The following is a 25,826-nucleotide window of genomic DNA, read 5'->3' as shown; positions in this document are numbered from 1 at the left end:
CAAGACATGTGAAAGGGTATCAATGTATGTGAATTAATGCACCTTCTATCTGGCAAATATCATGTAACCCTTTTACTAATTACCATTAAAAAAAGAATTCCCTTATTAAAGGCTTCAGTCTGAGGTATGGTACTTTCATGATGAGATTAGTTTGTCTTTTTGTAATAACAGCAAAAATATTGGAGTTTACTTCCAATATTTGTCAATTTGGAGGCTGTTAAAAGAAGTATTTGGAGAGGTTTAAATCAGATACACAGGAATTTTTTCATTGGATGAAACTTTTTCAATTGCTTACTCCGATTTTGCACTGCATATAGTAGTGAATGAGGTCTCATATGTCTGATGGAGTAGAGCCACATACATTTCCAAATGTACTAGATACAGTTCACCAGAAAGCACACAGTCTATTTAGTGAATCAAGAGCAAGGTGACCTTTGAGCAACTGTGCAAGGCAAAGAGTAAGAATCTTCTTTTTTTTTTTTTGCCAGTCCTTGGCCTTGAACTCAGGGCCTAAGCACTGTCCTTGGGCTTTCCTCAAGGCTAGAACTCTACCACATCAGCCACAGCACTACCTCTGCCTTTTTTCTATGTATGTGGTACCAAGGAATCGAACCCAGGCCTTCATGCATGCTAGGCAAGCACTCTACCACTAGGCCAAACTACCAGCCAAGAATCTTCTTGATGAAATAGTAGAAAGAGGTAAAAGCTGGTGCTGGTAGCTTACACTTATAATCTTAGCTACTCAAAAGGCTGTGGTCTGAGAATTGAGTGCTAACCCACTCTAGGCAGGAGAGTGTGTGAGATTGTTATATCCATAAATCCAAAGGAAGAGCTGTGTCTCAAGTGGCAGAGTGCCATCCTTGAGTGAAAAAACCTAAGGGACAGTGCCCAGGCCCTGAGTTTAAGCCCTAGTATGGCAGAGAAAGTAAAGGAAGGAGGAAAGAGAGGAAAAAAGAATTCAGGGCTAGTAATTTCAATGTGTTAAAGCCCCAAACATTAGCAAAATTATAAGGAATCTCAGCCTTTCAAGATTCTCTTTTGGCTTGTTTGAATGCCTTTTTCCATCTGTTTGCATGACCTTTTTCCCCTACTTTTCTTTGGGCAGGTGGAAATTGAACAAAAGAAGAGTTTGAAGCCAGACTGTAATGAAGATGAAGTGGCCAATCCCAATGAGTGTGGGGTCCAGTGACAAGGTCTTACGTCTAGGAATCCTAACCAACAAGTCATGACAGGATGCCTTCCTCAATAGCTGAAGTTGAAGTCAACACTTGCTGTGGCCACTCCACGTGGGAACCAGTCTACGAGGTCTTCCTGTTCACAGTTACCTGTATTTCAACAGGAACCCCTGAGGTGGTTGCTTTGGAGAGGCTGTTGACTCTGATCATGCCCAAAGCACGTGATGCACCTGACTTTTGAAGCTTATTATGTAATTGAGCTTCTTTGTCTGTTTCTGCTTATATCACAGCACTGGTATGGTATGTGGTTTGCAAAGACAGAGTTTGGAAAAGAAGCTCCAGTGTCAATATCAGCACTGTTTCTTTCTGATAATCATTTATCCCTCACGAGTGTCTGGAGAAAAGCAGTTCTGACATATTAACCCCCCAAACATGTCTGTCACTCTATATAAAAGGTACTGAAAAGGTTCAAAGACAATTTCGTTTTTGGGTCTAGTAGACCAGGTATATATGTCTTCTATCATTAAATGTTAACACTATGCAAAAAGAATTTTCCAGCATTCTCTCCTTGTTTAAACTAAAGGGGTTTTGTTGTTGTTGTTGTTGTGTTTTGTTGTATGTTATTTTCCTATTTCTCAAAGGTTTCAGTCACAGGGTTTACTATCCTGTCACATTAGACAATGGGGAAAAATGGATTTTTTTAAAAAATTCAGTTACTGGACTGGACCTACATTCTACAAATAGATTAGATTGGATTCATTTGTCTTTTGAGAAGAAAACAAAATTGAATTTGCCTTTCCTCTGTGGAAAAGGGTCGTTAAATGTAAGATTATTTTCAGTGCAGTAGATAGCCTCAGTGTCAGTGAATTCTCAAGTTCATACTGGAAAATGCATACCATTTCTGCTTCCTGAGACATATGAGGACTTATTTATTTGGATACATAGCCTCTGGCATTTATCAGGGGTGTCTGAAGTCCTTTTAATACCTCATAGCCACTGAACTGTTACATATCTAATTCAAACTTTATAAGAAGTTCAAGCCAAACTGGGCACTGGTGGCTAAGGACTGCAGTTCAAAGACTACCCGGGCACAAAAGTCCATGAGACTCTTATCTCCAGTTAACCACCAGAAAGCCAGAAGTGGTACTGTGGCTCAAGTGGTAGAGCACTAGCCTTGAGCTAAAGAGCACAGGGACAGTACTCAGGCCTAGAGTTCAAGCCCCACAACCAAAAAAAAAAAAAAAAGATGAAAGAAAAAATTCAAGCCAAAAGGGTAATTTTTTAAAACAAACTTTGAATTAATCCTCTTCCCCCTCCGCACCCCCAGTTTTAGTTTGCTCATTACAGTATTGTCATCAGATGTGTAGATAATACAGGGATTGACATTGTTTCTGGTTTGGGTTGACAGATTGAAGATTAATTTATTCAATGAAAGGTCATTGAATTCTTTGTTCTGACAATAGGTTACAAAAATCATAGTGTTTTAAAGTTTCTAAGTATAGTACTGAACCTCCAAGGATGTGGTTGAACAGATTGTTAGTGAGAAACCTTATTCAGTTTTTATATTTAAAATGCAATCCTCAAAGTACAATGTTGACTAAATGAGTGTGCTTATGTGTGTGTATACGTGTGTGTGTGTGTGTGTGTGTGTGTGTCTGGGAAGGTATTGGGAGACCTGATTTTCTAGCCCTTGTGGAAATGTTTTGTTAGAGAAATGGAGGTTGGGTTTTGAATTGTGAGTTCATTATTGCCATTCATAAAACTAGTGCATTCATTCTTAATCTGTGTTATGAGATGTTTAGCAGATTCTGCATGATGTATTGCCCAGTAAATATCTAAATAGAGGGATGGGTTCAACTATAGCTATACTTTATTGTAAGAGAGATATTAGTAAGTTGCTTATGTCCACAGGTAGATAACCGGGGCTGTCAAGAGTCTGATTATATAAAGATATGGGAAACAGGTCTTATAAAAAAAGAAGGTATAGGTGGGAGTGGGGAGAATGTGGAAGTGATAAAATGCTTTCCTGTTGCTGTTGAGCTACAAAAAAGAGAGAAGGAATAAGATTTTGTATTGCTTCCAAGAATAAAACTAAAGACAGCATGACTTTATAGATAATAAATGTTCACTCCATTATAAGAATTTTTTAATAAGCGGTGTCTTAAGTAAAATCTCGTGCTTGGGAATGCCCAAGGGTTAAGGAAGCATAGTCTAGTGGTAGAGTGCTCGCCTAGCATGCATGAAGTCCAGGGTTCGATTCCTAGGTACCACATACACAAAAAAAGCCTCAAGTGGCACTGTGGCTCAAGTGGCAGAGCAAAACGTGCCCAATAACAGTGCCCAGGCTCTGAGTTCAAGCCCCAGGACTGACAAAAAATAAAATAATAATAATCTCCTATTCCACATGCTATAAAAGGGACTTTCACACTGGATCTGGGATATATGATGATTCAAATTCCCTTTGAAGCAGTCTCAGTAGAAATGAGGCTAATTCCAGTTGTCTTTCCTGCGTGTTTTCATGCTGAAATACAGTGGAGTCCCCAAAAGAGCTTTGTCAGGAGATGGTGAGCATGCCTGTGGTATTCTTGAATACCACTTAAGATTCCTCATAGACTGTCCAGTGGAGTGGAGAGCTGTCAGTATGAGTGAGGGTCATCCCATCCCCCTCCCCAAGCTCAGCACCGTGTCAGGATCTGCACCCAAATGTGAAGCATCACATGCATTTCATTTCCCACCTTATTCTTGCTCCTTCTTGTTGCCTTTATGCTTTTACCTGAACTGGTTTTTTCTTTTAACCAAAGTTGTGAAAATCCTTTTTTGTGATCTTTATTCCTCAATTAAATTATTTCTAATTTTTTAAAACCCTATTGCCTTGATTCCAGCTCATTCATGTTGGGCAATAAATTACAGATGACATTGAAAAGACTATAATGCCATGTAATTTTAGCATTTTACTAATAATTTTAAATTTTTTAAGGTTGGGCAAATTAACTTTTTGGTGTGCAGATCCCTGAACCTGAGTTGTTTTCTTTGTGTGTGGCGGGGGAAGGGGGAAGATTCTGTTCTTAGTTGTGAATAACATGAAAATATTAAGAGCAAATTCATTTTACCATTACATAGTATTACTATTAAAGCATAAAGTAGATGTCACGTGATTTCAAGAGCTTTGATTTCTTTTGAGTCCAGGCTTGCTTTTCAATCTTCGAAAAAAAAGGACAAGAAATGTACTCATATTGATTTTCCAAACTAAAAGATATGAGGCATTTGGGGGAAGAGTGTTATTCCCCTCTGATCTTCTTTTGTACTGTGTCTGGTTATTTCTTACCAAAAGTTTGCACTTAGTTCATGTCAAATATCTAGATGGTTTTATTTTGCATTCCCCCTAGTTAGTTCTTCTCTACTCTCTACCTTCCTATGCTATCATCAGAGCATATGCTCTTTGAGACCTGTTTTTTTTTTAATTTAAAGTATTATTTGAAATGAATCTATTTCTATTCAAATCTAATAGTTGGAAGCAGGAGTTTATTTCCCTTGAAACTCATGTTCCTCAGAAGTACAATACATAAAAACAAGGAATATAACCTATTCTTTGTGCTTTTAGTACCTCAAACAAAGCCTGGAATATAATAGAGTTTAGCCACCTTAAACTGTTCTTTGTGGAGTAAACAAAGGGATATTACTAGGTATTTAATAATTGTTCATTGCATGAACACTGACCTGAGACTCTGAATCTGCTTAACCTCTACTTTATATCAAATACTCATATTTAAGCAAGCAAGCTGCTTTTATTTTCTGGAGAACTTAAATACTTTGTGTTAGGTCTGCCTGGGAGAAATGATTCCTTCCCTAGCGTTCTGTGCACCCTGGAAATCCCTGCCCAGACTGTAACCCTGGCAACTGTCATGTCTCCCAGTGGGAGGTCCCCCAGTCTGAAGTATTTCCTCATCCTCTGAGGTCACATCCGCTTCCGCTGTCCCCCCCCTATATAAATGTCTCACTTCCGGCCATAAGTCTCTCTCTCTCTCTCTCTCTTCCGTCAGACTCCATCTTGTGCGGCTGTAGGTCTGTTTTCTCTCTCTTTCTCTCTCTCTCTTTCTCTCTCTCTCTCTCTCTCTCTCTCTCTCTCTCTCTCTCTCTCTCTCTCTCTCTCTCTCTCTCTCTCCCTCCCTCCCTCCCTCCCTCCCTCCCTCCCTCCCTCTCTCTCTCTCTCTCTTCTCCCTCTCTCTCTCTCAATAAACCCTCTTCTCCTGAACTGCGTGGAGTTTCCTTTCGGCTGACCTTACACTTTGTCTTCTCTTTTGTTTTTGCCTCCCGAATCAACTAATAATAACTGTCAGCACTTAAGCGCTTAGTGTGCTGCTGAGTTTGAACTATGGTGTACCCTATTCATAATGAAAAACATTTCTGTGCCAGGAGTTAGGCCTAGTGATAGAGTGCCTGCCTAGCAAACACGAAGACCTAGGTTTGATTCCTCACTACCACATACATAGAAAAAGCCAGAAATTGTGCTGTGGCTCAAGTGGTAGAGCTCTAACCTTGAGAAAGCCCAAGGACAGTGCTCAGGCCCTGCGTCCTGAGTTCAAGCCCCAGGACTGGGGCGGGGGGTGGGGAGCATTTCTGCACAAAACTACAATGGCAGATGCTGTCAATAAGCAAATTACCGATTCACTCTTTTTTTTTTTTTTTGGCCAGTTCTGGGGCTTGAACTCAGAGCCTGAGCACTATCCTTGGGCCTTCCTCAAGGCTAGCATTCTACCACTTGAGCCACAGCACCACTTCCGGCTTTTCTATGTATGAGGAATCGAACCCAAGTCTTTGTGCATGCTAGGCAAGCACTCTACCAGTAGGCTAAAGTCCCAGCTCCCTGATTCACTTTTATTGCTGCCAGTCCTACAGATGTATGAGTCTCAGCCTTGTCCATTAGAAAGGCTAGTGGGAAGCCCACCACTTTGGAGGTGGAAGCCAGTATAGCTACACCATGAGTTCAAAACCATTCTGGGCTACATAAAGAGATTGTCTAAAAAAAAAAAAAAGCAAAACAAGCTAGGTACCCGTGGTTCATACCTGTAATCCTAGTTGTAGGTCCCAGAGTAAAGCCATCCCAGGAAGACAAATCTTCAGAGACTCTTACTTCCAAATAACCAGCAAAAAGCAAGGAGTGGAGATGTTGGAAATGTGACTCAAGTGGTAGAATACCAGCTTGAGTGAAAAAGCTGGGTGAGAATGGGAGGCCAAGAGCTCATATCAGCACAAAAGAAAGTGAAAAAGAGAATAGCCAGGGAGAGAATCCTTCTTATACAGTGCATAGTCAGTTTTAGTTCTCCCCAACATTGAACTCTGACCAATTTTACATGGCATTTATTATGTCATCGTAGTAAAAGCTCTAAGAAAGAAGGCTGAGACTTGCCAGATGAAACTAAGATAATTTCAATGATGACATTATTTGATGAGTTTGGAGGTGGATATGTGGAAAAGGAGCTAGATTTTTTTTTTCTTACTTCTGAATTGTTAAATTTGTGTGAGGAGGAAGCACTGCCATCCAGCTGACTTTTACAAATTCTCTCATTTAGACTACCAGTTTTACCTATTCTAAGGATTTTTTTTTTTTTGGCCAGTCCTGGGCTTAAGCTCAGGGCCTGAGCACTGTCCTTGGACTTTTTCAAGGCTAGAGCTCTACCACTTGAGCCTCAGCATCATTCTGGCTTTTTTCTATGTATGTGGTACCAAGGAATCGAACTTGAGTCTTCATGCATGCTAGGTAAGCACTCTACCACTAGGCCAAACTCCCAGCCCTATTCTATTTTTATATGTTAATCCCAGGATATCTAGTTTATGTCAAGAATGGAATTTGAAAGGGGGGAAAACAAGATGGTTGGGAGGGGGTGAGGAAGGGAAACGGGGACAAAAACTTAACTTAAAAAAATACATTATGTGGTAAATCAATCATCTCTAACACTTCATCACCAAATCCTATCTAAACCATGGCAATTTTATAATTTATACAAAATTAGTCATCATTCTCACCAAGTTTCCAAACATTACAAATATCTTAAGTGCCAATTTCCTAAAAGTCATCATTTTTAAAAATATGTCCATTGTAAATGAGACTAGCTGACTTTGGATATTGTGACATAATTATGTAATTTAAGGAATTAAAAGTGAAGATCTTAAAGGTAAATGTAGAAAATAAAATGTATATATTATTCATATTTCCCATAAATTAACTAAAGCAAGAAAGTGGAGATTTATATTTCTTCTAGGGGTTCCTTAGTAAATCTACTTAGTGTTTGGTATTGCCTAGAAAGAGGCATCTGCCCAGATGACAGAAACACAAAAAAGCTTACTTCTTTCTTTGTTAGTTCAAGTCAAGATACCACTTAAAGATCAGCTGGCATGCTGCTGAGGAAGTCCCCCCAGCATCTCCTGGTGAGTAAAGCAGTGAATTAAGTAAAAAGAAGTATAAAGTCTCCCAGGTGGACCTTAGGATTTGGGAACAACACAAAGAGATATGGATCTGACTCTTCAAGCTACTAAGAATATCTGGTTGTGAAGCTATTATGGTGGTCTGTGGTTTATAGATCATGTCCTATTATATATATATATTATATTATATATATTCAAGAATTTCAGAGTGTGCCAGGAGTTTGGCCTAGTGGTAGAGTGCTTGCCTAGCATGCACGAAGACCCGGGTTCAATTCCTCTGTACCACATACATAGAAAAAAAAGCCGGAAATAGTGCTGAGGCTCAAGTGGTAGAGCTCTAGCCTTGAGAAAGTCCAAGGATAGTGCTCAGGCCCTGAGCTCAAGCCCAGGACTGGCAAAAAAAAAAATGTCAGAGTGGAAAACACTCATATTTTCTGACTATTTGTAAGTTAGGCCAAAACCAGATGAAAGAAAGGGATCATCCTTGCCTTCCATCTCACTCTCCCTTAGTAACATAAAACAAACAAAAATCTTTGAAAGAAAAGCTTTTTTTATGTTTGAGGGAGGTTTTGATTTCTTCTCTGGTTGTACTTCATGTAATGGATCAATTCCATTTGGATAGAGCAAGGATTTTCAGCATCTCTTGTCCTTGTTCTCTCCACTGTCTAACCACACTGTTATTTAAAGCCTTAAGCTCCCATGTTCTCATCTCCTATATGTTTTAGAAAGGCAAATTCCAGTGGTATCCAGGAACAGTGCTGAGAAACGCTAGCTCTCATTAGCCCTCTGAAAGATAGCAATGAGAAAGTGGAATTATAAACTCTGATTCTCAGCTAGCATTTCACTTAACCTTTGTCTCTACTTGCCACTGTAATCTGGAGAAAACAATTGCCATTTTCAAGAGATTCATCTGAATCAATGTTTTAGACAGTGGGTGACAAAAACACCCTTTTTTACCCTCCATTTTTATTATACCCATAGTGAGTTTGAATGTGTCATGATGGATGAACCCAAGTTCCATTGAATGACTTAGCTGATCCAAGATTTATATTTTCCTTCATTAATATACATCCTCATCCAATGTAACTTCTTGCAGTATTTTGTTCAATTTGATGTGAAAACCAGTTTACTTAAAAATATGTGCCTATGTAATAAAGTCTGTACACTGGCTATCTTTGTAGAGGTGAAGTTTTTGTTCCAGTTGTTCTGGTGATTACTATCTGTAATACCTTTGAGCTATGAAAAGGAACCATTAATAAAAGTTTTTAAACAAAGTGTCCCTATGAAATTTTTCATGAGAAAAGGTATAAAGAAGAGTAAATATTCATTCAATATGGTTCATGATCATAGCTGACAGTGACCCACTTGAACTATTCTAGTTAAAATTTATCATATATGATTTTTTTCAAGTCAAGTTATATTTATTGCCAAGCACCAGTGGCTCAGGCCTATAATCCTAGCTACTCAGGATTACAGTTTGAAGCTAGCTTAGGCAGGAAGTCTGTAAAATTCATCTCCAATTAACTACCAGAAAGCCAGAAGTGACACTGTGGGTCAAAGTAGTAGAGTGAAAAAAGCTCAGAATAGCTCCTAGGCCAAGTTCAAGCCCTGTAACCAGCATCAGTTGTGCCCAATACCATGCAAAACAAATGAATATGATTACAACCCTTTAATGAAGTATTAGTGCACATAATTAAATTTGCATTACAGTCCTGCCATACTGTCAGGTTTTTGTTTTTTTAGTGGGTCATTGGCACTGTCCCTGAGTTTTTCAGCTCAAGGCTACCACCCTACCCTTGAGCCAAGCCCCACTTCCTGTTTTCTAGGGGTTAATTGGAGATAAGAGTGTCAGGTCCTTTTGTGGTGGGGCAGGCTGGCTTTGAACCTTGCTCCTCAGATCTCAGCCTCCTGAGTAGCTAGGATTACAGGCGTGAGCCACAGTGCCCAGTTGCATACTGACAGTTCTTAACAAATAATTATTGGATCAGTTGATGAATCCTAATTGCTAATGTCAGCACACCAAAAAATCAAATCAGAAGTTTTCAAAGGAAAGGATAGGTAGCTTTTTGATGAGAGGTTGAGATAGGGTTAAAATTTGGCTATGTGGGGATACGGCAGTTTAGGACTGGCAAGCAGTAGTAAAAATGGTAAGCTCACTAGGTTCCAGTGGCTCATGACTGTAATCCTAGGTACTCAGGAGGACCCAAGGATTGCAACTTGTTACCAGCTCAGGCAGAAAAATCCCCGTTAACCCCTCAAAAATGAGAAGTGGTACTGTGGCTCAAAGTGGTAGTATGCTAGGCTTCAGTACAAAGAACTCAGGGATAGCACCCAGGCCCAAAGTTCAAGCCTCGGGACTGACAGAAAATAAACAAAAAAACTGTGTTAGCTAAAGATTAGCCTGACCTGGATAAAGGCTTCATGCATACCAAAAAGTGGTTGATGATACAGCTAGGCTGTTGTAAAGCTTGCACCCAGTATAACCCTAGACTTAATGTAGTAAAATGCTCTGAAGTCATTTGGGAAATCCTGACGCTAAAGGTACAGGGTATTTGGGTAGTTACAACATCATTCACAGGCCACACAAAATTCAATATTGGTTACAGGCAAATAACGAGAATCATACAAGTCTGTCTTGTCCTGTACCAAATAATTTTGTGAGCCTTATTTGGCCTTACTACTAGGGAACAACTGGAGAAGACTGTCGACAACACACTAGATTATTTTAGACTGTGAGAGAGATTAGAGGTTCTATTTTTGGAATAAGTGAAAAAAAATAGAGCTTACATTTTGTTTAATTCACATTGACAATGAATATTTTATTGCAAAATACAACTTTTTTTGGTTTTGTTTTGTTTATTGCTTTTTGTTTTTGTAGGTCATGGGGCTTGAACTCTGCCTGGGCACTGTCCTTGAGTGCTTCAGCTCAAGGCTACCACTCTACCTTTGAGCCATGCCCCACTTCCCGTTTTCTAGAGGTTAATTGGAGATGAGTCTCAGGTCTTTTTTTGTTCCCCGGGCTGGCTTTGAACTTTGATCCTCAGCCTCCTGAGTAGCTAGGATTCAGGCGTGAGCCACCATGCCCGGCTACAATCTTTTTATAGTGGAGAAATTCAACAAGTTCAGTGTCTCTCATTACCACAATTAAGATATATCACTCTTGAGCAGAACACACAGAATTGCATAGCCAAGGTCCTTAAAAACCTGGAGCTAGCAAATGGTATGGTAGACAAAATTGAAAGCATACCACTTAAGCTGGGGATTCTGTAAACATTTTTTTTTTTTTTTTTGCCGGTCCTGGGCTTGAGCTCAGGGCCTGAGCACTATCCTTGGACTTTCTCAAGGCTTGAGCCACAGCACCACTTCCAGCTTTTTTCTATGTATATGGTGCCGAGGAATCAAACCCAGATCTTCATGCATGCTAGAAAAGCACTCTACCACGAGGCCAAACCCCCGGCCCAAAGCTGGAGATTCTGGAGAATAGTCTACCGATCCCCACGATTCTTATATCCTCTGAAAAGTTTGGAGAACTGACTCTAGGTTCCACATTGTGACAGGATTTAGCCTTTGTGCCTCTCCCATTTTTTTTTTAGTATCCAGTAGTTAAGTAAGGCCAAACATTCTCACCAATGTTGAGAATAGGAGAAAGTTACGAGATAAAAATGTCTTTGGTGTCATTTATTCATTCTTTTTGTTGTTGTTGGTCTTGGGGCTTGAACTCAAGACTTGGATGCAGTCCCTGAGCTTTTTCTCTCAAGGCTGGTTTTCAGGTGCTTAATTGGATACAAGAGTTTCACAGACTTTCCTTCCTGGGCTGGCTTTGAATCATGATCCTGAGATCTCAGCCTCCTGAGTAGCTAGGATTACAAGTGGAAGTCACTGGCACCCAGCAATGTATATATACACTCTTGTTCATAATTCCTAGCCAATTATTCATTCTTGTTCCCATGACCAGCCTTTGATTCCTTAAAGCTGAGTAAGCTTCCTCGGTTTCCAAGACATAATATTACATTGCCCTCTTGTAATATATATATTATATATATTTGGGAGGGGGGTCATGGGGCCTGAACTTGGTCTGGGCACTGTCCCTGAGCTCTTCACCCCACCCTTGAGCCAGGCCCCACTTCCTGCTTTCTAGAGGTTAAGAGTCTCGGGTTCTTTTGTGCCTGGGCTGGCTTTGAACCTTGATCCTCAGATCTCAGCCTCCTAAGTAGCTAGGATTAAAGGCGTGAGCCACCCCACCTGGCCCACCTTTTGTAATATTTATATGCTGACACAGCCACTGGTACAAGAATTTAGATGTATTGTGTCATTTAATGAAAGCCCTCTCCATTCTGTAAGGTACTAATAAACTAAGGTTGAAGGTTATAACGTATTTGCTAAAAGCCAACAAAAATGTTTAATAGCTGCAGCACAAAAGCAGGAAAGAACTTACAAATATCAAAAATTTCTAATGTTTATTGACAATGTTAATTTCTTTTTTTTCGCTCTAATCTGAGCACATATGCTAACTCTGTGTCCCTAAACCACTGTCTCTGACTGCCCAGGGAAAAATGAAAACTTCTTAATCCCATGGTTAGTGGAGAATCGGCTCGAAAGTGAATGCTTTTAAAAGTCACATGAGTAGCTCATAAGGTGGACTGAAGGATAAGTCATTTTTATGGTTAATGCTCTATAACCCTCAATTAGTTTTTCAATTTCTTCCTTGAAGATACTGACAGACTCATCACCAGCCACGATCTTAAGCCACCTGAACAATGTATTCTGGTTTGAGGCTAACAAAAGGAAGTCATTGAAATGAGTCACACATTTATTCACTGAGTTTTACCCAATAAATTGACTGTTTCTGACTTGACAGCATCTTTTATCTGCTTCACTGGCCTGCTAAGTGGAATGACACATCTCATGAATGGAAGTAAGGTGAATCTCCACTTGACTTCGCCTTTATTACGCAAAGCAGTTTTAGTCCCATTCCATCACCATAGTCAGACTCAATGAAAAATCTTTCCACATAACAACAAAACAAGTCAACCTTAAACCTCCAAAAAAGAATAGTGGGGCCGGGAGTTTGGCCTAGTGGTACAGTGCTTTCTTAGCATGCACGAAGACCTGGGTTCTATTCCTCAGTACCACATACATACAAAAGCCAGAAGTGGTGCTGCGGTTCAAGTGGTAGAGTTCTAGCCTTGAGAAAAGCCCAAGGACAGTGCTCAGTCCCTGAGTTCAGTCTCCAGGACTGACAAAAAAAAAAAAGACTTTATTCATACACACACACACACACACACACACACACACACACACACACACACACACACACACAAGCACTCTATTTTTAAGAGGTCTCAAAAGTGACTTTCTACAAAGAGTTCAAGTCAAAATATAAATTCCTCTCTGGCCTCACAACCTAGGTCAGCAGAAAGATGACAGAATGAACAAACTCCAGTAGTCAGAGAAGTCAATCATCTTTTTCTCCTCCCTTCCTTTTTCTACTTGGTTCTGTCCACCCCTCTCATCTCTCCTGTTTTCTATTCCTCACTAACCACGCACAAACTGACTAATCCAGAGGCTGAAATAGTCCTCAATTATTTCTATGCACAACCATGTCTTTCTCTCTAAACTTCTATTTTGTATCTCATTTGTGCCCTTTACCACTAACATGGTGATGCTTTTGATGTTTTGTATTTAAGATGGCCATTCTCATTTAATAAACAAAAAAACTAGCTAACAAATAAGGTTGACTCTCTCAGAGTATGTAAAAAATGTGTCCCAAACAAAATGAATAAGTAAAGATAAACTCACTCCCAACACTTCCTGGAGAAAGTGTACCAGATCCCAGATGTTTAAAAAGGCTATTTCTTTGGGGATGGGGGAAGTTATAAAAAGTTATAGAAGAAATAAGGATCCTGGGTTCAACTGGAGCTATCTTGGCTTCTTGGTAGATGGAGGTGAAATCCCACCCCCAGGTGATGTATGTGCCTGAATTCCTAGAGGCAGGGGCAGAGAACTGGACAATAGGTTACTGGTCCTGCCAGAACTAAAGCTCCCTGTATCGCTGGCCCATGACTGTACTTACCACCATCCCCACCCTCAGCTCGCCACCATTTGTGACATGCCATATGGTTCCTGGCTCTCTGCAGATCCCATGACATCCCTCTTCAGCTATCTGTTAAGAGTTGATCTAGCTTGCTGAGATTGCTTTTCTCCTCTTTCTTTGCTTTGCTACCCTCATGGCTCAGTTTTCTAACAGTACTGAGTTTATTTGAGGCTGCAAGTGTTCATGACAGGAGTCCACTTGCAGTTGCTGGCTTTCAAATAAAAGACTTCCAATTCTACCTCTTAAAGTATGGCTTCTCTGTATCTTACTGATCAAATCCTCATACAACCATAACTGTATATAATTATAAGTATATTCTTTCCTGAGATTTAAACAGGTACCCAACAACACAGTTAGTGCAACTTGAAAATATGTATCATTTACAAAAAAAAAAAAAAACCTTAAAAAGAGATATAATTAAGAGAAAACCCGCCGGGTGCAGTGGCTCATGCTTGTAATCCTACCTGATCAAGAGGCTGAGATCTGAGGTTCAAAGTTCAAAGCCAGCTTGGGCACTAAAGACCATGAGACTCTTATCTCCAATTAGCTACTAGAAAACAGGAAGTGGGACTGTGGCTCAAAGAGTAGGGTGGTAGCCCTGAACTGAAGAGCTCAAGGACAGTGCCCAGGCCTAGAGTTCAAACCCCATGACCCATAAAATGAAGGAAGAGAGGAAGGGAGGGAGGAAGGAAGGAAAAAAGAAAATCCCTTGCACATCAACCTTTGAACCCATTCCCTTTTCGATGACTGTGATGATCTGTTACTAGTCAAGGTCTTTGACCCCTTTTCTAAGAATTTTAGGAAAGTGGTTCCTACTCACAGGTACAGGACATGGACAACATTCTCCATGACAAAACATGGTTAAATGGTGGGTAAAACATGGAAGGCTGTATTTTTTTTTTCATCTCTAAAACCCATAAGTAAGCTTTTTCATGCCCTGAACCTTTCAGCACTTGCTGTTTTCAATAATGGCAAGGTTAATTGACTTTCCTACACATTCTTGCCCCCACATTTCCATCTCAAAAAAAAAAGAGAAAACTAGCGTTAGCAGTATGCAAAATAGCAGCAGGCAAAATGCTCCAGAGCTTGTGTAAATTGCTTCTGATTACAGGTAATTTTCATGTGCCCTGGCAGATGTGGAGCTATTGTCTCCAAACTTGACCCTGTCAACAATCATCATCATCATCATCATCCATCATCATTTGTTGACCTCCTTCTAGCCACTCACATTTCCCACTACAAAGTTCATTATGAATTCCGTGTATATAACCTTTTAATTTCTTTGCTAGTCCAGTGTGCTTCCCTGTTTATCACTCAAAAAATGGCTAGCACTCTATGTCCTTTACCTACTACTACTTTTTTTTTTTTTTTTTTTTTTTTTTGCCAGTCCTGGGCTTGAGCTCAGGGCCTGAGCACTGTCCTTGGACTTTCTCAAGGCTAGAGCTCTACCACTTGAGCCTCAGCACCACTTCCGGCTTTTTTCTATGTATGTGGTACCGGGGAATTGAACCTGGGTCTTCATGCATGCTAGGCAAGCACTTTAACCACTAGGCCAAACTCCCGGTCCCCCGACTACTTTCTTTCTTTCTTTCTTTCTTTCTTTCTTTCTTTCTTTCTTCCTTCCTTCCTTCCTTCCTTCCTTCCTTCCTTCCTTCCTTCCTTTCTTTCTTTCTTTCTTTCTTTCTTTCTTTCTTTCTTTCTTTCTTTCTTTTCTTTCTTCAGTTGTAGGTCTTGGGAGTTGTCTCTGAGCTCTTTATGCTCAAGGTTAGTGCTCTCCCACTTCGAGTCACAGTGCTACTTCTTGTTTTCTGGTGGTTAACTGGACACAAGAGTCTTAAGAACTATCCTGCCTGAGCTGACGTTGAACCTTGATTCTCACATCTCAGCTTCCTGAGTAGCTGGGATTACAGGCATGAGCCACCAGTGCCCTGCTCAAATACTCTTCAGTTAACTCTAACAACTATGAAAATAGTACTGAGGTACAGAGAGGTCAATTAATTTCCCCAAGGGTAATAAAGCTAATAGAATTTGTTTGTCTCTATAGTCTAAGTTCTTATCAGTGCTAGTCTGCCACCTACAGGCTAGGTATGAGTGGATCAACTCCATGTTTTTTTTTTTTTTTTTTTGGTCATTTGTGGATTGGCACTGTAGCTCAAGGAATAGATATGATATATATATATGTATTATATATGTGCACAAGTAGAGCCTGGCACGTGGTGGCTCACACCTTTAATCCTCATCATTCTCAATGTACAATTAAACCAGTATTGAGGACAGTTAACTCCTTGGCTTCAACTCTGGTGGTATTTTCTTCCGTCTCATTTCAGCTGTCAGTGCTATGATTATATAACTTTATTCCCTCCCTCCCTCCCTCCCTCCCTTCCTTCTTTTTAATTTTTCCTTTTTCTTTCTTCCTTTCTATTCCTTCATTCTTTCATATCCCCCACCTCTCTTTCTGTTTTGGTCTTCCATCGGGCCCAGGCCAGGTAAGGGATCATTGAATAAACTTGTATCACCACACTTGCCACCATTACTGTCTTCGATCTAAGCACCCTACTTTTTGAGTACTTTTCTTTTTTTTCTTTTTTTCTTTTTTTTTTTGCCAGCCCTGGGCTTGAGCTCAGGACCTGAGGACTGTCCTTGGATTTTTTCTCAAGGTTAGAACTGTACCACTTGAGCCTCAGCACCACTTCTGGCTTTTTCTAAGTATGTGGTACTAAGGAACTGAACCCGGGTCTTCGTGCATGCTAGGCAAGCACTCTACCACTAGGCCAAACTCCCGGCCCCTTGAGTACTTTTCTTACCTTTCAAGTTATTTCCTTTGTCTAAAACCTCCATTTTCTTTTTCTTTTTTACCTTAATTGCAACTTCCAATTCAATGAGTCTATATTTCCTTTCTCATTCTCCAGAAAATAAATACTTTTCATTTCTTCTCTATGGTTCAATAGTACTTCATTATCATTCACTGAGGTTGGAGCAAATGTTTCTTTTGATGGAAGGAGGGGGTTATTGGTGATGTGGCTTGAACTTAGGGCCTGGGCACTGTCCCTGAGCTTTTAGGCCCCAGACTAGCCACTTTGAGCCACCCTTCCACTTCTGGTTTTCTGATGATTAATTTGATATAAAGAGTCTCACAGACTTTCAACCAAGCTCACTGGATCTCCTTCTCCTGAGTAGTTAGGTTGACAGACACAAGCCACCAGTGCCTGACCAAATAGTTTCCTTTTCAGGAAAGTGACCCATGAGTTGTTCACACACATTGGACCAGACTGAATTACAGGTGTAAGAGAGATTAATATGCAGACTTTTAACCTGAGGTGGCAGCATACACCTCAAATTTCTGCACTCAGGGGTGTAAGCAGAAGGATTATGAGTCTGAAGACAGCCTGGGTAACAGTGAGTTTGATGCCAGCCTAGGCTACCCTGGTTCAAAAAACAAATAAACAAAACCATTATCTTAGTAAGCAAGACCAGTATTGTGGTCTGAATATGTTCCCTGAAGTTTATACATTACAATCACTTAATCCTCAGTGGACCAGTACTGGAAAGTGAGAGCACTGAGGAATGTTTAAGTTATGAGGACTCTGTCCTTACAGAATATTCCGTTAATGGACTAGGTTAACAGAAGTTCAGTCTCCCTTGTTCCTCTGCCCATGTGAGAGCACATTTTCCCTGTTACCACATGCAGGGGAGGGTTTGTGAAGATGTCATGATGGTTAAGAAAATTTGGCGGAGCATTATTGAGGAAGGAAGTGAGCAGGAAAGGAGACAAGCAGACAAAAAGCAGACAGGCAAGGTAGAGAGGCAGGGGCACACTGTAACAGCTCTAAAAGGAAGAGAGACACAGGTCTTTGCTATCAGGGGTATTTGCATGATAAAGCAGGGTCTGACTTAGAGTCCTGCAGTCTTTGCCCTTAATCACTCGTGGAATTACACTTCTACTACTTGGACTGAGACTGACATAAACTTTAAATATATGGTTAATAATTTGTGGGTATCCTCTTCAGGAAAAAATGCACTTTGCCTTAAAGCACAGCTTATTTGTGAGATAGAGAATATGTCCTGCCAGATATTTTAATACTGGTGTTCATTCTTGAGATGAAGAATATATCCTGACACAAATACTTATCCTTTGAGATGAGCACTTTTTGTCAGGAGGAGCCATTCTTCCAAGTATTTGCTTCTCCAGGACATGTCTTTTTTTTTTCCCCCTAATGATGTCCCTTTCCAGTTTTTAGAGCAGACTAATGGTTTGGGGTCAGCAGGCAAGGTCAGATGGACGACACTGTTCTTGCTCTTTTCTTTTCCTTTGTGCTAATACTGAAGCTTATGGAGTGCAAGGGTTACAACAAAGAAAAAGAGATAGTGCTTCTATGTTTTGAAATACACTATTTCTAAATTTCTGGCTGCCACTCACCTTATTTTCCCCAGGCTATCCTGCTCATCTCCACTGGAGGATGCAGTAACAATGTACTGTCTTGGAACTAAAGACCAGGCTTTCTGTAGATACTCAGCCTGCTTGTTAATTTGGTCTTAGACTTCTAGCCTCTAGAATTACTAGAAATAAATTCCTTCTTTCAAAATTCCTTCCTTCCTTCCTCCCTTCCATGCCCCCTTCTCTTCTTTCCTCCTCCTCTTCCTCTTTTTCTTCTTCCTCCTCTTCCTCTTTCTCCTCCTTCTCCTCTTCTTCCTCCTCCTTCAGTAACACAGGGTTTGAACACAGGGCCTTATATTCTTGGTTGGCTTCTTTTTTTCTGTTCAAGGGTGGTGCTCTAGCACTTGAGCCATATGTCCACTTCCAGCTTTTTGCTGGTTAATTGGAGATAAGAATCTCAGACTTTTCTGCCTGGTCTAGCTTTGAGCCCCGATCTTCAGATCTGAGCCTCTTGAGTAGCCAGCATTATAGGCATGATGTATCAGCTCCTGGCTTAGAAAGAAATTTGTTCTTTCAAATTACCCAAACTCAAAAAACTTATGATAGCTGCATAAATGGACTAAAATTAACCATGTAGATATTGAGGGTATTCTATTGTTAAGAGACAAGTGAAATATGGACACTTAGTTACCTTTGTCACATTAGCAAAACACAAATCCCCACCTGTTCCAAATAGCCAACCGAGGCCAGAGAGCGACGCATGGGGCTATGAGGATTTTCATCTTAAATTCAAATGAGCAATTCTGCATAACAATCTTATAGAAGGCCTTTTTTTCTCCAGTCTTGGAGCTTGAACTCACGGCCAGAGCACTGTCCTTGGACTTTCTCAAGCTAGAGCTCTACCACTTGAGCCACAGCACCACTTCTGGCTTTTTTCTAAGTCTCTAGGACCGAGGAATCAAAGCAGGTCTTTGTCCATGCTAGGCAAGCACTCTACCACTAGGCCAAACTCCAGGCCCCCTTCTAGAAGTTTTGAAGCAAGATAGGTCAGGAGAAAGGAAACATGAAAAGCAGCAGGTAGAAATTCAGAGACACCATATTAAGGAGTAGCCTGAGTAAAGAAAACCACATAGACACTATTTTATTTTTGTTAAACCTCACTCCCTCACAAACTATAATGGTTAGTAAAAAGGGGAAAGAAAAAGAAGCACAACTCTTTTCCTCTGACCTTGTCTGCTTGTCCAAATAATTAGTGTGCTCTGGGAACCAAGCAAGGATATCTTAAAGAAAGAAACTTATCCTGGGAAAATGACTCCTTTCCGCACAAAGTATGTTTTAAAATACTTATCTCAAAGACAGATACCTGTGTTGAAGGGTGCATATGGCAAAATCCATCCTTTGTTTGAAGCAATGGCTAGACATGAATGACCTCCCAAGTTTCGTGAACAGACCAACCTTGAAGTCTGTGGTCCATTTGATAAAACAGTGTAACCTGAATGACAGAATGTACCAGGTGTCAAATAAAGAGGAATATTTGTCCCAAGGTGAATTTGAGCCAAACCCCCAGCCTACTTTTTCACCATAAATCTCCATGATGTTAAAGCATTCAGTGAACCTCTTCTTAGATGTGCCTGTACTCATGTCTGAGTCCTTTACTTCTCTTTCTTTCCTTTGCTTCACTAATAAGCTTTTCTGGTCTCTAGTTTTGATGTGCCTTCAAATTTGTTTTTAGTTACAACATTAGAAACTGGGTACCCAAGGGCCAGACTAAGGCCTCCTTCTTTTGGAGATCTCTTACCTGGACCAGATCACCAGCCATGGATCTGCTAACAGTTCTCTGGTGACTCTGTCAAGACATGTTGTCAATTCCAGTAACAAGTTGATCTTCTGACCTTGAAAAAAAAATCTATTTTTTGCCTTCTCAAATGTCCAACAATCTTTTACTATTTCTTAAGGGAGGGGGACAAAAATGAAATAATCACAGGAACTACCTTTTCCTCCTACCACCTAGTCAGCATCAACTCTTTGTTCAGAACACAGGATCTCCCTGTTTCTAGGGAACATGAACATTTCCTCTTGGGCCTATCTACATTTAAGCCACCCTCAAAGACTGATGTGGGGCCAGGAATGTGGTCTGGTGATAGACCACTTGCCTAGCATGTACAAAAACCTGGGTTTGATTCCTTGGTACCACATACATAGAAAAAGCAGGAAGTGGTGGTATGGCTCAAGTGGGTATAACTCTAGCCTTGAGAAAACCCAAGGACAATGCTCAGGCTCTGAGTTCAAGCCCCAGGACTAGCAAAAAGAAAAAAGAAAAAAAGAAGACTGATGTAAAAGTCGGCAATGTATCTCATATTGTTGCATTTTCTTTTCTGTTGGATTATTCTTGTCATCTCGGAAATAATTTTTAATGAATCCCTCTTAAAGTATTTGAAGATTTAGGAAAGGTGGCAGCATGCTAGAGCTCTACCACTTGAGCCACAGCAACACTTCCAGCTTTTGAAGACACAGCTTTCTGAGGGAGGCTTTGATGGTAACCCAAGTTAACATTCATCATTTTTCAACTCAGCTCAGAAGTTTTCCATCTACCACCTAAGACCTTTGATAGGCAGCCTCACACTCATTCCAGAACCTTTCTGCAGTAATCCAGGTGGGTACGACAGGTATGTCCTCCATATGGCAGCTATGCGTGCTTTGCAATCCCTCCTGTTTCTGATGGCAGACCTATGGACACTGTGTGGCAGATGGCATTGTAATGGACTGTCCCCCCAGTGGCTGCAAGCCCCTTTGCCATCAGCAGAGCGGTTACCAGGAGTTTAAAAAATTCTGTGCCTCTTGCCTCTATCTTCTTCTTTGTTCTCTTTTTCCTCCTTTGGAAGCCACATGTTTATGACTAGGGTATTTCGAGCAATTACATATATAGAGGAAACTAGGCTGTTGTTAATATGTGGCCAGGGAAAAGCATGGATTCAGAAAAGACCCAAGATTTTAGGTTTATATCTCCAACTGATGCTTGACACAGAGGCAGCCCAGGAAGGAAGGAAGGAAGGAAGATCTTAGAGTAAGACTAAGAACAAAGTGAGATCTTCAGAATGACCTGAACTTGATCATTTAATATCCAATCATATTAAGAAAAATGAGTCAGAGACCACATAGTAGCTCACACCTGTAATCCTAGCTACTCAGGAGGCTGAGATCTGAGGATCAAGTTCAAAGCCAGCCGGGTACTACAAAGCCGTGAGATTCTTATCTCCAATTAATCATTAGAAAATGGGAAATGGGACTGTGATTCAAAGGTAGGGCAATAGCCTTGAGCTGAAGAGCTCAGGGATAGCACCCAGGCTGAGTTCAAGCCCCACAACCCATAAAAAAAAAAAAAAGAAAAAAAGAAAAATGAGTCAGAACAGCAGGTGTCTGTTGCTCACATCTGTAATCATAGCTACTCAGGAGTATCTTGGCTTAAAGCAGAAAAGTTTATGAGACTCCATGCCCAAAAGCCCAACCTAGAGTCAAGAATACCTTCAAGAAAACAAGCTGGGCAAGCACTAAGCCCTGAGTTCAAACACTGGTACCAGCAGTTTCTTAAAGAACTGAAAATAGACCTTCCCTACAATCCCCCCATACCACTCCTGGGCATCTATCCTGAACATCATAACCCAGGATATGATAAGGACACCTGCTCAGCTATGTTCATCTCTGCACTGTTCACAATAGCCAAGCAATTGAAACAACTCAGATGCCCTACTACAGATGAATGGATACAAAAAATGTGACACATACACACACACACACACACACACACACACACACACACACAATGGAATTCTACATAGCCAACAGACAAGATAAAATAACGGCATTCATGGGGAAGTGGGTGGATGAATCTAGAGAAAATCATGTTGCGTGAGATAAGTCAAGACCAAAGGAACAAAAGGCACATGGTATCCTTAATATGTGGCTATTAGATCCAAACAGTACAAGAGCAAGGACTCAATATTTGTGTAACCAATGCTATGTACATGGTATTGGAAATATAAACACAACTACATAGACATAAACATTTATGACTCTACAGACATAATGTTTCGTTACATAGATTAATATGTATCTACAAACCCTCAGCCTAATTTTACTTTTTTTCTTTTTGCCAGTCCTGGGCTTGAGCTCAGGGCCTGAGCACTGTCGTTGGACTTTCTCAAGGCTAGAGCTCTACCACTTGAGCCTCAGCACCAATTCCAGCTTTTTCCTATGTATGTGGTATCGGAATTGAACCTGGATCTTCATGCATGCTAGGCAAGCACTCTTCCACTAGGCCAAACTCCCAGCCCCTAATTTTAATTATGTTCTAAAATCTAAGTGCCAGTGATTCCCTTCTTGAATGCTTGTTTGTTAAACACATCATTTGAAATATGATGTAAAAATCAATGTTAATCAATTCTTTAATAATTTTTTTAAAAAAATCAGACAGAAGAACACTTGCCTAATAAGCAAACAAAAATCCAGATGTAACTTTTGATTTCATTTTAAGTCAATATTAGAAGGATGAAAATACATGGATGATTATTAAAAAGTAACTATATTTGGCATTCTCTAACTAGTGCATTAGGAAAAAAATTAATCAAAGCAATGAAGACAAAAAACGGAAATAAGTAAAAAGGACAGGACAGCATCTGAAAGAAGAGATTCAGACTTGACTGACATTGTGAGTGATAAATTTCACTAATGAGACTAAGAAATATATTAAGGGAAACACTTCCAGGCACTAACTATGTGTTTTTCATTTCCTCAGGCCCTTCTGTGATCAAACAACACTATTGCCTTTTTTGTCATCATTATACTGCAATATATACTGGCAGGCTAAAAGTCTATTGTTTTAATTTAAAACTCATTGAGGAATAGTAATATATTTTTCAGTTTAAAAATCACCAACTATGAGGGAGGGAAATGGGGACCAAGACATGAGAAAGGGTATCAATGTATGTGAAGTAATGCACCTTCTGTCTGGTGATTATAATGTAACCCTTCTATTAATTACAATAAAAATATATGAAAAAAATGACCAACAATATATCTTGCCTGAAGCATCCTATGAAGAACCTAGGTTTTTTTGTTGTTTGTTGTTGCTTTGTGTGTGTGTTTGTGTGTGTTTTCTAGTCCTAGGGATTGAACTCAGAGCCTGAGCACTGTTTTGGGGCTTTCTCAAGGCTAGAACTCTACCACTGGAGTCACAGCACTATTTCCAGCTTTTTCTGTATGTAGTACTGAGGAATCAAACTCAGGCCTTCATGTATGCTAGGCAAGCACTCTACCACTAGGCCACACTCCTGGCCCAAGAATCTAGTTTTAAATGAGTCAAGAAGAAAGAAACTGAAGTTTATTCTTTGTTAGTTGTGGGGCTTGAAGTCAGGGCCTAGGCACAGTCCCTCAGCTCTTCATCTCAAGGCTAGCGCTGTACCACTTGGAGCCACAGTGCTACTTCTGGTTTTCTGGTGGTTAATTGGAGATAAGAGTCTTAGACTTTCCTGTACATCTGGCTTTGAACCATGATCCTCAGATCTTAGCCTCTTGAGTAGTTGGGATTACAGATGTGAGACACCAGTGCCCAGCTTTGTTTTTATTGTTAGTTGTGGGGCTTGAACTCCAGGTCTGATGCTTTTCCTAGGCTTTTTTTTTTTTTTGCTCATGGCTAGTCAAGCCACGATTTTTAAATGACAGAGTAAAAGTTAAATTGGTTATTAAAATAATTTACATTCATAAAAGCTGGTAATAAAACATATTATAGATTATATTAATCTCAGATGTGGGATCACTTTTCTTTTTTGTTTCTAATTTTACAGATGAACTAAAACGCAATACATTCACAAGATAAACATGTTTGCTTAAGTGGTAGATTGGTTCATATCTACATTGTCATTTGCTTGCCCTACTTGGCCACTCAACAAGATCTGGACAAATATAACTCTATATTAATTTTCTGTTGTTATCTCTAACATTTACTGAGGACCTACTTTGTGCCAAATAGAATGCTAAGGGGCTTTTTTTTTTTTTTATTCTGGCTTGATTTTCTAAAGTAATGATGCCAGATAAGATGGAGCAATTCAGCCAGAGTTAAAGACAGCACCTAAATCTATTTGATTAGATACCACGTATTCAGGAACCTGCAATACCACTATCTTGTCCAAAACATACTCTCTCCTAATTACTGTGAAACAGCACTGGCACAAGCACCATTTACTTTTTTTTTTTTTAATCTACCTTTTGGGAAGTATACCACTGGACCACTGGCCCATTAAGTAAAATACAGGAATTCTCTCTCCCCATTTTCTATTATGGAAGGTGGCCTTCCTTTATTTTTTGGTTTTATGGAAATATTCAAAATATTTAACAAATCTAAATAGGAAATCTCACTAAAATATGACTCCTTTTGCCAAATTTAATAATTGAGTGCCGGGTGCACTGGCCCACGCCTGTAATCCTAGCTACTCAGGAGGCTGAGATCTGAGGATTGTGGTTCAAAACCAGCCCTGGCACTAAAGACCATAAAACTCTTATCTCCAGTTAACCACTAGAAAATGGGAAGTGGGGGCTGAGGTTCAAGGAGTAGGGCAGTAGTTTTGAACTGAAGGCTCAGAGACAGCACCCAGGCCCAGAGTTCCAGCCCCATGATTGACAATAAATAAATAAATTAAAATAATAATTAGTAACTGACTTAAAACAGAAATCTGATGCTTTTCAGTTGATGCAGAAACAAAGAACTTAGTTATTCAAGTGAATTAAATGCTTGTTAGTGATGACAGCAATTATATTTCATTGTGGTGAAGTCTGTTTCAAGTCCTGGAATGTATAGTTTCTCTTTCCCCCAGCGTTTAACAATTTATAAACTGATACATATTTTCATAATTTTAGGGAAACCATAATCTGTTTCAAAACTTCCATATTCTTTCAGACTGACAGTTTCTTATTTCTAAGACTTAATGAAAGAGTCTTGAACTTGTACCTCTAAAATTTCATAAGCAAATAGTAACAGGACCTTAGGGAATTTATTGCTTAATCTGAGTCTCAGTTTCCTATTAATAAGGCAGGGATAACATTACTTATCTCCTTGGACTGTGTTAGATAGCCTTCTCCTTCACTGTGACTAAGTACCTGAGAAAAACAACATAAAGATTTAGTTTGGCTCATAGGTTCAGAACTTTCACTCTAGAGTCATCTGAGTATCACTTTGGGCCCAATTCTGGTGGGAGAGTGAGAGAGATGCTTGTTTAGTTTAAGGCAGCAGAAAAAGGATATTCTGGGACAAGATAAACTCTTCAAAGGTAAAACCAGCTAATTCTTTGTGTGTGGGGGTGGAGTGGCGGGGTGGGTCAAGGGATTTGAACTCTGCCTGGGAGCTGTCCCTGAGCCCTATCCTTGAGTCAAGCCCCACTTCCCATTTTCTAACGGTTAATTGGAGGTAAGAGTCTCAGGTCCTTTTGTGCCTGGGCTAGCTTTGAACCTTGATCCTCAGATATCAGCCTCCTGAGTAGCTAGGATGACAGACTTGAGCCACCATGCCCAGCCTAATTCTATTTTTTGATAGCTCATTCAGCTATAAACTGATCAATGGATTAGTCCATTGATGAAAATGGCACCCCCTATGAACCAATCACTTTCCATAGCATTAACCAGCTGGTGACCAAGATTTCAACACATAAGCCTTTTGAGTGGCCACTTTATAGTCAAATCATAATGCTGCCATTCACTTTTATGGAGGTAT

At 40.1% G+C, this 25,826-nt stretch overlaps 1 protein-coding gene and 1 long non-coding RNA gene across 5 annotated transcripts in view; one reads left to right on the top strand and one right to left on the bottom strand.

Moving 5' to 3' along the window:
• Nucleotides 1–2,882, top strand: part of Ston2 (stonin 2) — a 118,186-nt gene extending 115,304 nt beyond the window's left edge. The window contains exon 7 of one of the 3 annotated variants that reach the window (XR_016537582.1): nt 1,106–1,169. Coding sequence is in view for 2 of the 3 variants with exons in the window: in XM_090344655.1 (XP_090200781.1) it covers nt 1,106–1,189 (84 nt within the window). In the remaining variant the exon portion in view is untranslated. Of the gene's footprint in view, nt 1–1,105 lie in introns of all 3 variants that reach the window. The other 2 variants (XM_090344655.1, XM_090344654.1) reach the window with 2 other exon arrangements.
• Nucleotides 1–25,826, bottom strand: part of LOC150054766 (uncharacterized) — a 75,546-nt gene that overhangs the window by 43,858 nt on the left and 5,862 nt on the right. The window lies entirely within an intron of this gene.

The sequence above is a fragment of the Megascapheus bottae genome, chromosome 14 (genome assembly GCF_031878675.1).
Source record: "Megascapheus bottae isolate mThoBot1 chromosome 14, mThoBot2.hap1, whole genome shotgun sequence".
In the NCBI taxonomy this organism is placed as follows: Eukaryota; Metazoa; Chordata; class Mammalia; order Rodentia; family Geomyidae; genus Megascapheus; species Megascapheus bottae.
Note: the sequence above shows the minus strand (reverse complement) of the source record. Positions and strands in the feature narration are given on the sequence as shown.